We start from the raw sequence: 12,259 nt of genomic DNA on the forward strand, positions 1-12,259 counted from the left end.
TACAGTGGAAAGTCGCGTATCCGGAATCGGCGGGACTTTCCGAAGTCCGGATAATCGATTTTTCCGTATAATAGACCCCCAAGGTAAACAGAGATTAAAATGATCTGAATCTAAGAAGCAGAAATTAAATAACATTATTTTTCGGGCAATAATGTTTTAGTATTAGAATGATATCTAATCAATCAAAAACAAAATATTTAAAAAAAAATAATTATTGCTATTATAAAAATAAATATAGGAAACTAAAAAAATTTACAGTTATGAAAATATTAATTGCTCTCTCCGCCATTTTGAACTAGAACGTTTCAAGCAAGAAGGGGAAATTCCCGTCATTCATTCATTAAGGTGGGTAGGTGAAGAAGCAAAATTCATTTCCTTCTTACTTGTCATTCAAGTTGAAGGGGGGGAAGTGACAAGTTCTTATTTTCTCTCCTGTCATTGGCTATCAATCAAGCATAAAGGCGTGGCATGCTGATTGGGTTCTCTTTATTTTTTCTTATGTGACTAAAGGGGATTCCCCCTCCACTTTAACATTCAAAACGGTTCCAGGAAATGCTTCTTTTACTAGCCAGCTGCATAGATAGAAGGGGGAGGGAGGGGACTCAGCTGTGCTCTTTTGAAAACAACCCCCTCCCCTGCATTCCAGAGGAGGAGCGTCATGGTCTTAGTAGATCTTCTGTTGATTTATGGGTTCAATGGATCTCTAGAAGCTGAAAAGGGGATAAACCTGTCAAAAGACTTAAGGAGAGAGGAAGATGAAGAAATGTTTGTTTATTTTGATTGTTAAAAAGTGTCCGGGGGAAATCGACCCTTCCGGATATGGGACGTTACACTATAGTGAGTTTTCGAGATAACAAGTTCAAAACTAAATATGTTCTAAAAGGTAGAAAAATATATTCTAAAATATTACTCAAAAAAGTAGAGCCATGAAACATAAATAACAAGATTTCGAGAAGAAACTCTTCAACGTAGGAATTCAAATTAACATTAGGTGGATATATAATGCCAAGAGGGACAATAGTTTTTCTTTGGCATAACAAGATTTTCGAAACATTGAGAGTATAATTTTGAATTAACATGAGATAAAATTGGCCGGACCTGCAAGAAAACAAATATGCTAATGTAACTGGCAATTAAAACAGCCCTAAGACAGTTGCATACCTGTAAAGTAAACTTCTATTTTTGAAAAATTCTAAAACAAACTGCAGAAGAAATTACTTAAAATGCAGAAGATTTTACACACTTTCAATTTTTATTCCTTGTTCAAAGAATCAACAGAACCGTAAGTGGAATATAGTGATCACAATTGGAATTTATTGTTTCAATACAATTAGCTCAAATAAATATGAAATCGTAGAAAACAACAATTGTTTTTTCTGTACTATCAGTCACTTTAAATTTCAGCTGTGCAATAATTAATGGACTACAAAATTAGTCAATCTGAAATGCAATGAAAATTCAAGACATTATTAGATATGGGAAGAGGAGAGGGCCTATCTTTACATACATGTGTATACATAAAAAGTTCTAAGACTGTGCAAAATTTTAAGTTTCACAATTCAGAAAATTTAAATCTCAATGTAGAAAAGTTAACAGCTATGCAATAAATTAACAGTTAACACATTACGGAGCCTAAAGTAAAATAGCAAACTTTCTTTGTAAAAAAGACCTTAATATTAATATGAAATATAAATAAATCAGAAATTTTTTTCTTCTGGATATCTTACACTTGTATCAATATATTCCTTAAGGCGATTGAAATCATCCAAAGCTGCATCCCAGTTTTGCATGAGAATTTCTGCAGCCAGCTGGCCCCACATTGCATTCAAATAATTCTTATCCGAGGAGGGTACCTAAAAAGAATACAAATAAAATTTAAAAGAAGTTTTAAAAAAAAATATTTTTAAAATGTTTATATTTATATAAAAAAATGTTGAAAATGCAGTGATGCAAATTTGTGAGCATCTTTAAAGATCTTGATTTAGAACATGTTTCTACTAGGCTTTAGAACAGATTTTTCTTTTACAAAAAAACAAAATGCTTCAATCATAAAATTATTGAAAAATCACAGGATTGATAATAGTATATTAAATTTAAAATATTAAACAATCACTATAAGTATTTAAACAAAAATGCAACAAGAAATTTAGAATAAAACATGAAACTCTAAAATATTCTAATCTATGTAAATTTTTTCAGTTTTTGTTTCTTTGAGTTTTTTTTAATATATTTAAATAAAAGTTTCGGAGTAAAAACACAGCCTACATTTTTAATATGACCCCCTACAATACTGTGATCTTTCTATTATAGCGACCAATACACATCATATTCTATAAGCGTAATGTTATTTTAAAGACATTAAATGTCTGAACTGTATTGTTCATTCCAATATAGCGACTGAAAATAACTTTGTTTTATTTTTTTTTTAAATCTCAAGAAAATCATTCTAAAAACAGGTTGTAAAAACTCTTCTTTTGGAACAAATGTTTTTCCACTGAAGATAGAAAAACATTGACTATTTTTTGCTGTTGTCCTAACCATTCAATAAACATGAGAAATTTTGAAATGACAGAACACCTATTTTTGTTCTATGTGATCCTAAATGTACCGTATAGCAAAAAAAAAAAAAAAAAATTGTGATATATTGATAACTTTTCATTATAAAAAATTCAGGGGGGCCACTCAAATCAAGTTTCAAATTTCCCTGATTTTTCCAGGTAAAAATCTTAAAATTTCCTGATCAACGTGCCTTTTTTATTCTCATAAAGTGTAGGATGGATACAAGAAAAGTGTCAATATAATAAAGTATTTTATTTAAAATGTTATTTTTTTAATATATTATCTTGAAAAAATAATTAGCCTAAATTCATTTTTAAAACTTAGCAAGATTGTTTATTTTTTAATGTTTAGGTACAACATTAATTTCTAAAAAATTAAGATAGATGAGTGAAACAAAATATTGCATAATATCACACATTTTGATAAATTTTTAAGGTGTTAAGTGAAAAACTCAAACCTTTTCAAAACTCAAAGTGCCCTTTTCTGTGAGGAAGCACCCTGCCTTCTTTATCTCATTGGGAGAACTCTGGTACCAACTTATTACATATATATATATATATATTAATTAATTTTAATCGGAAAAACACGTGGATTAAAAAAAAAAATGTAATAAAAAAATAGTGACTGATAAAATTTAATTTTCTTTATCAATTAAGAAAAATAATTTATATCTTTGACAAAAATGGGCCCTAAAAATAAAACCTGGTTCGACCATAGAATATTATAGTATAGCTTTATAATTTTCAAGTGGAACAGCAATTCCCATGCTTTACACGAGTTTTGAAAAACAAGTTTAATTGAACTCATTTACCAGACCTTGGCGATAAAGGATTAAGAAAATTAACAATAAAAACAATAATTTATAACAGATTATAAAACACTATTCATCCCAAAAAATTTCTTAATAAAAAATAAGAATAGAAAATCCGAAGTTCATCCCCCCTTCTTTCTATCATGTAACAATAATCCCATTTTCAATCGAAAGTTTTCCAAGGCACAAAACTATGGTATGTTACAGTTTTGTAAAATTTGGCTCCATGCCAAATGGGTGAAAAAGGAACTCCTGCATAGAAAATGTGATTTATGGGAAGTATCAGCGCAAAAATCACACCTTTGGCTCTCGCAAAATCTAACTGCCAGACTTTTGGAGATTCAGACAAAAAATTTTTTAATTTACTGATATTTTGGAAGATTTCTAAAATGCCTGACTTTTCTGGTTTTCTAGGTAGCGTAGCAACCCTGAATTTGCACTTGCATCAAATTATGCACAAAGCTAATCATTTAACAAATCTCTTTAATGGTAATTTATAATAGCATATTAATGTCATTTACACTAAAAAGTAATAATTGCAAAACTGTTAATAAGTGTAGACACAGATTTCAATAAGTTTACCTCAAAATGTAATGTAATAAGGTAGTATCATAGAATTATGTTACAAATAAAGAAAATGCTCTTAGCCTTAAACTCTTAATTGAGAAAACAATTCAAAAAATGTAATAATGACAGTTAAAAAAAGGAAAATAAATATTACAGATACTTTTGAATATAGTATACAAAAATATTTTACAGGAAAAAGCCTTTATGACTTTTTTTTTTATGCTGATGATAAAAAAAAAAATGGAAATTAATTTGGGAAAACAATTCAAAATAATTCAGTTTAAAAGAGCATTTTTTTACTCAAATAGTTTTTGAAATGACACAACTGCAGTAAAGAAACACCTTTGTAAAACAAACACAAATATTACCTTGAAATTATCATCAAATAAAAAAGGATCAGCAGTTTTGTTTAGATGCAAAAATTTCACCTTTATCAAATTTAAATTCTTACCAGTAAGCGATAAAGATATAGATACTCTGTAGCAGCTTGATAAATACCACACTCGTACTGACTTTTAGCTAAAACGTAAACTGAATCCAAACTTTCAACTTTGAACTAAAATAAGATTACATTATCAGTTCAAAAAATTGTACATAAAAAAGTTTATATAAATAGATAAAAGTAAGAGCTAAGAATCAAATAAAATTTTTATAAACTGGATGAAGAACTTCTTATTGAATGAAACAAGTACAGAGGTGACCAATGATCAGTTAAATAATTTTTTCTTAAAAAAAAAAAAAAAAGTAATCTTACAGCATTATTGTATTTTAATAGAAATAAGTATTATTCATAAGATCTTTTGTCATTGGCTCTATCCCTTTCCTAATTGTATTTTTTGAGGAATTTTGAATAATCTACATTTTTATTTTAATGAGTAAGTATTCATAAATCGAATCAACAAGCATTCAAATGAATCATAAGTTATTCTCAATTTAATGAGTACAAGAGCAAAATAACCATAAAACCATATTTTTATCAGGGATGAGAGCAGTCAGAAAGTAAAAAAGAGGAAATCTAAGAATGAATGTATATAAATATATATATAGAAAAAGCTATGATATCTAAAAATTTGACAAAAAGAAGTGTGATTTTTGAATCATGTGATTATAAACCAGATGATTAATTTTAAAATTGTATGAATATAAATTACATAAACGTGAATCACATGTATGATTTTAAAATCGTGTGATTAAGTAGTGTAATATTTGATTTTCAATTGAGAGAATGATATGATCTTTTAAATCAGGTGAATATGAAACTCAACAGTAAATTTAAAAAATGCGAAAATACAAATCATGAGGCCTTATTTTAATATCACGTAAATACGAATCCCAAGGTCTAATTTTTAAATCACGTATAAATACGAAAATCATTGTTTGATATTACAACCGCAAAAAGGAGTTTCGACATTGGACTTTAAGCTCGTGTGAATACAAGTCGGTGCATAGGGTTTTAAAAACACGCAAATACAAATCGTGATATTGGATTTTTAATTCTTGCAATAAAGAATCACAATGTACGATATTTAAATCGCGATAATAAGAATCACAATGCGCAACTTTTAAACCAGGTAAATACAAAAATCGATGCTTGATAATAAAATCATGTGAATAAGAATCGAGATATTAGCAGATTCTGGGCTTGGTATTTCTAAAAGGCCTGTTTGTATTGCTTTTGTTTAGCCATAATAAATGAAAATTTACAAGATTAATTGAATGAGCAAATAAATATTTTCACTGCAAAACCAACAATATTTTTTTAATTACTTTGTTTGCTTTCGCGCCAGATTACAGGAAGCAGGGACGTCTGAATTACGAAAATGCAACCTATCTGGTGTGCGGGAAAAATATGGAAATCTTATTTTTTGCCTGTAAAAGAGGAGAAAATTGATAAAATAAGTAAAAATGCAGAAGGGTTAGCAGCTATGACGTAGTTTGAATTTTCTGTTTATCTTTGAAAATCAGAAATAAAAGTTATTATTTTATTTCAACGACCGAATTTTCAGAAAAAGCGGAATATATATGTATTAAAAAAATTTAAAAAAAACTTTTAGAGAATCGGAGTTTTTGATAAACAGGCTGAGATTCGACAGATAAAAGCGAAAATCTGCTAAAAAGCGGAAAAATATCGTCCCTATTTTATAAATTGGAAAAATTTAATTCCAGGAATTTCTGCAGATAGATTATATATATATATAAAAAAAAAGTAGTGATGATATAAAAAAAGTAGTTGAATTGAAAAAATTTCACTGCACTTAGAACCTTAATCTCAAGTTTAAGAATAAGAATCACAATGCAATGGCTACCTTCTGATGAAATGATTTAAGTTCGAACCTTGGTGATAATTGCTCAATTTGTATACCCTGGCTTGTACTGATTACAAAGCAGACATAAAATATAACTAATAGTTGATTGACCATTGGTTAGAATCCCCTTGTCTTTAAACTAACCATAGTAGGTCATCTTTCTCCATGTAAATGATGCAAGTTCGTTCACTTAAAAGTCCGCATCTTACCGAGAGTCTTACCAAAAACTTAATTTTGAAGCTAACTGAAAGACTTCTCTTGTTTTTCAGGTTAGGTTGAAAGTAACAAGACTACGGAGAAAAACACATTTTCATAATATAGCAGAAATCGGATTAAAAATCAAACAAAAATCAGAAGTCAAGTAAAAATCAAAGAAACAGGAATTAATGGAAAGCGGAGGATTCTCACTCCTTTAGCAGGTCGCGAGTGGAAAAAAATTATTATTTCTGGAAAAGAGTTGTTTATTTTGATTGTTAAAAAATGCCCAGTAAAGAGATCTCTCCATTAATCAGACGAATAAGGGACTTTGCACATGTATTTCATAAAAAAAACTATAAAATTAAATATCAAATGGAAAGTATAAAAAAAAACTAAAATATCTAAATTAATAAATGAACTAAACTAAAATATTTATGTGTAACATGTTTCATACTATTTGGATCGCTAAAATGTAGACTTCTGAGAGCAAAACATTAAACTCTCTCTACAATACATTGTATAAACACAAAGATAACACAAAAATCCAAAAACTTTTGAAACAATTATTTGTATAAATGAAGTTTATTATTATGGATACAATATGCTCAATAGTTACAAAATAGTTAATACTTACATTTTTACTTTTAACAAGAAAATCAAGTAGTGTACGCCCATCTCTGAAAATAATTAAATGAAATTACTTTACAATAATGTTCTACACGATTAAAATCAGAAACATTTAGTCACATCTATATTTTTTAAACTAGAAAGGTAGGAGCAATGAACAGATAAGCTTATCCGTTCAAATCCTATCTGTACCACTTTTCAAAAAGAAATTCACAAAACTATAAAAATTAATAAACTGAACAAATAATTTTCTTTAATTATTTTTTAGCACAATTATAACAGATTAATTTACGAGAATTTATCAAACACAGTCGATAAATCACCTGGTTTGTTCGATTTGTTTAGTAACAGCTGGATCCTTTAAAATGTCTCTAATATAAGTGATTGCATCTTGATTATGTCTTAGCTCACTTACAACTTCTGCTCTTTTGTCCAATAGTTCTATAAAAAAATAATTCTTGTTAATTACTATGATCATTATAATCAAAATCAAATAATACACATAATCAAAAGATGAACAAATTGAAAATATTCTCAGCTGTCCTCTAAACAGTTATCAAAAGTAACCTTTCTTAAAGTATATATATATATANTAAGTTCAAAATGTAGAATAGAACAAAGAAAAATTATAGACACATGAAAAGAAAAAAAAAAGGGGGGGGGGAATAATAAGTAATTTTTTTTCTTAACTTTCTTCAAGTTTTCTTGTGTATATATATATAAATCCCCCAACAACCAGATATTGATCAGATCAATAACCAGATTAATTTGTTTTTAGCAATGTGCTTTGTAGTGAAATGCACTTTCTTAAGCATAGTAAGATAAAATAAATAAATAAGAATCTGAGCACAAAATTCAAAAGTTTTTGGAGGCTCATAATATTTTCTGAAAGCAGAATGATTTTATTACATTACAAAAACGACAGAAACATTTAACTATTCAACATATTTATTTAATCATGACAAAAAAAAACAAACAATATATACATGCACAATAACATTAAAGAAAGATTAATATAAATAGTTATAAACAAAAATGAAATTAAAGAGCTACATTAATATTAACACTAAACATACCGTAACCAGTCAAAAGACTGATTATTCTATGTTGTATTGTATTGTAAAGCGTTGGCGCATGTAGAGTAAGTAACTATTGTCATATTTTAAGAATGAAGTAATATTAATAATTATGCTCCCGTAATTCTTCAGCTTCACCACAAAATTCCTTTTAAGCTTTTTTGTCAAACTTAGGTAACTATGTTTCATTTTTAGCAACAAACAAATCACATTAAAAAATTTCCAACTCTCACTGCAATTCGATGCATACTGACAGTCGTGTCTAGTTGTTTGCTCGTCTCATAACAATGGAGTAATGAATTTTTGGGCTAAATGAGCAGTTTTATCGTTTCTCTTCAGTAGCAACATATATGCAGCCAAACAACCTCGTTCTTCTACCTTGCATACTTACTTCATTTTTTTAAACAAAAAATATAAAAAAAAGTATCAGCAAAATTGCTGCCAATGTATCTGCGCATGGTGTGCATCTATATTATTGAACTATGTTGTTACAAACAGGGGTGATTGTGAGGCCAAGCCAAAATTCCGTAAAATTTTTTGAGGTAAAAAAAGTGAAGTTTAAATTGAAAAATTAGAAAAGAAATTAAGCAAGGTTCTTTTTTACCTTTTTCTCAATATTTCTTAGTTTATCTAAAATATATTTAAACTTTTACACATACCTATGATGACCTGGAGAAGTAATTAAAATTTACAAATATGTCTTTCTTTCTTGAGTTTATGATTCTAACTGTTTACTGATGAAAAATGAATATTAATCATGAATATAAGCTTATAAAGCATCTCTCTGGCTCTCTCTTACAAACAAATAAAATAAACTGTGTTTTTAAGTTCCACCTTTGAAAATTTGATTTCCGGAAACCTCTGTGATCAATGATTATTTGAAACATCTGGACCTTCGATCTCCGGAAACTTCCAGATCACTGTTTGCGAAAAGTCCGGAAATCCGGATCACAATCAGCCCTGTACAAACTAACCAATTTTTACAAATAAACTAGAAAATAATATTTTGAAGGTTACTGCATGAATAATTTTTTCCCCTGACTTCTAAGAGGAGTGAAAATTTTGAGTTTCTATAATCCTCTTTCATGTGCCGAGAAGATATCCATATCATGATCTGTGTCAGAATAATTGCTAGGTCTTGGCAGGGCAGCAGCCTGTCAGAAACGAAAAAAAAAAACAAAATCCCAGAAAGGGTTTAACCCAGCCACCAGCGTGCAAATCTCTACATATTTAAAAAAAAAAAAATAAAATAAAAAAAACATTTTCAGATTGAGAATTTATTTGCCGCTTTGGCAATTGTAGTGACAGATCAAGATACGGAAATATCCCCAATATACCTATAAATTTGAGCTATAATTTTAATTTGCATTAATAAGAATATTTTATATGAATTACATTAAATATTTTCATTAACTGTATTAATAGAACAGATACACATGCAATTCATATTACGCTTCACTAATACAATCTAAATATTCCCATACATTTCAATGACTACTACTTGATGTTAACAATGTCTGCAGCATTGCACTTTTCAGTTTTTTTTTTGTTGCCCACTATTAAATAATGCAACTCATCCCTGATTAGTGGCAAATAGATGAATATAAATACATAACTGTTTCTGAAACACAGTGATAAAACTTTTTTATAAAATTTAGAAAGAAAGGAACCTTTACCTTCGGGAATATTTGTGCCAGGATAAAGAAGTTTATGGCAATCAATAGCAAAATCAATCATCTTAGTGTTACGAACAATATCTAGCTTTGCAAGCAGCATATCTCTTTCATCATAGATCTAATTGGAAAGAAAAACATGCATCTTTTAAAATTAAATTACATGTTAACAATAATTTCATTCTTAAAAGATTGATTTTATTGATACAAACACATTTCATTTTAATTAAATGTAAATTTACACAAGACTCTTGACTTAAATTATCAGCAAATAAACTGTCTGCTACATTTCAGATTTTCAAATTCATGACTAAATCCAAGAATTTTTCATGACTTAACGAAGTTACTATTTTCTCCAACAAAAACTCAACAATAAATTAAAAAAAGCATTATAATAACATTCATTGAAATGCTAGGTACTCACTGAACGATTGGTAATGATAATTGTATTAAAACGATAGGTAAATGATAGCTATTCACCAAAAACTGTCATACTCTGCATCTTCATATTTATAGATTTTAAATTTAAAAAAACAGAGTAAAGGAAGAGTTGAAGCAAAAAAATAGCTGAAAAAATACAAAAGCAAATAATTTTTTCTTCTCTTTTTCTGCAGAATTACATTCTAAAGATACTTTTCTTGTTCATCAGAAAGGAAAGAAATACTCCTGATTTTTCTGTTTTCATTTCGGAATAAAAAAATTTGCCATTAATTGCCTTGCTTCAGCTAAAATTTTAAATTGATAAAGTAAAAAAAAGAAATAATAACAAAAATTCTGAAATCACAGAAGTTTAAAAGATAATTCGCTCAAGAAATGTTTTTTCTTGCATTTTTTGAAAGAACACCATAATTTTTAAAGAACACGATNTATCTAGGTTTTTCTGAGAGGTACATATTTTGTGAAAATTTAGACATAATTTGTGAAAAATTAAAAATTATATTAAAAAATCAACATAAAAATATGGATTTATCGTTTCTTAAGGAATACAAAAATAAAATTTTAAGAGAAAGTATTTTGTGAAACTACCGTTTTTCCTAAAGTTGAATTTGTGAAGGTACCATTAAACGGTAGTAAATTCGGCCTGAACAGATCCCTGCATCTTGTTATTGATAAATACATAACTGCAAATTTATATACAGTAATTGAAAAAAATTAACATTTATGTATAAATTTTGATTTCAAAAAATTTTTTTCACTCAAAATAATCACATTATGTACATAAATTTAAAATAGACCTATTAGTTTAGGAGTCAAAGTTAATTATTTTCAAAAAAAGCTTTATTTCACTTTAAAAAAAATCGCTCTATTTGGTCAATATTTTAAAACTTTTCTCAACTACTGTACATATTGGCAGAAATACTGAACACTTTGCATGCATGCAATAAGATGCTAAGTTGTGGACACTACAGTTATAATTGATTTATATCAGGTATGAATCTAGTTATGTTTCTAAAGAAATATGTTCTATGAAAAACAAAAGTTGCAGAAATCTGAACTTTCTGTAGCAAAATTCAGAATTTTTAGAGGTGATATCGATTCACAAGGTATTACTATACATACGTTAAAACAGAAAATTATATCTCGAGTACACAGAAATATAACTTTTCCCAAAATAATAATAATAAAAAAATTTCAGAGCGGGATAAACTTATTAATTCAAAAAATTAATTTTAATGAAACTCTTAAGAGTTAACCATAACACAAAGTTGTTTGAAAACATTTGTTGGAATACTAACGATTTGTATACACATACCTCTTTAACAGACATAAATTCTAAGAGAGGAAATACTAAATGTCGGTCTAAATACTGTGCAATTTTTGGCGTTAAATCCCATTTCGCCATGATTAGAATCTTTTTAATTATTCTACAAAATCTGATACTTTATTCACGTGGACAATTCACCACAAATTCACCACCGCCATATATTCGGCTGCTGTAATCATTAATTGCAATGTGATTCCGGCTGTTTATTTCTACCCGTCTTTCAGTTTCATGCGCTGAGCCCGCTTTGGCCTAGAGACAACCGTACCGCGATCTCTCCAACAATCAAGAGAATGTTAACGTCACAACGCTCGGCGATCGCAACGCTCTCCATGCCTTTGGCTCTTCCCCCTTTCCTCTCCTGCTCTTCTCAGTTGTATAAGAATGTACAATCCGCAAAAAAAAAAAAAAAAAAAAAAAAAAAAAAAAAAAAAAAAAAAAAAAAAAAAAAANAAAAAAAAAAAAATATCACCCGGAATAACTTTTGTTTTAATGATCGGATTTTCACGTACTAAGTGTCAATCTTAATGGCTCGGGGGGCGACCTCAAATATGCAAATTATTTATTGCTAACTATTATTAAAAACGTACTTTTTCTGAATCAACATATATTATTTTCAACATATTTGGATTCTTAACCTTCAAAATATCGGGGGTAGCCGCAATCTGGGAAATGATCCC

At 28.4% G+C, this 12,259-nt stretch overlaps 1 protein-coding gene across 1 annotated transcript in view; it reads right to left on the reverse strand.

The window, feature by feature from the left end:
• LOC107444516 (eukaryotic translation initiation factor 3 subunit E-A) overlaps positions 1-11,841 on the reverse strand; it is a gene marked incomplete in the record, with an annotated part of 29,312 nt that extends 17,471 nt beyond the window's left edge. Inside the window, 6 exon segments of the mRNA XM_043049960.2 lie at positions 1,728-1,853; positions 4,389-4,493; positions 7,076-7,118; positions 7,392-7,509; positions 9,821-9,938; positions 11,571-11,841. Coding sequence (XP_042905894.1) covers positions 1,728-1,853; positions 4,389-4,493; positions 7,076-7,118; positions 7,392-7,509; positions 9,821-9,938; positions 11,571-11,660 — 600 coding nt within the window.
• Positions 11,842-12,259: the final 418 nt, after the last annotated feature.

This window comes from Parasteatoda tepidariorum, chromosome 9 (genome assembly GCF_043381705.1).
Source record: "Parasteatoda tepidariorum isolate YZ-2023 chromosome 9, CAS_Ptep_4.0, whole genome shotgun sequence".
Lineage (NCBI taxonomy): Eukaryota > Metazoa > Arthropoda > Arachnida > Araneae > Theridiidae > Parasteatoda > Parasteatoda tepidariorum.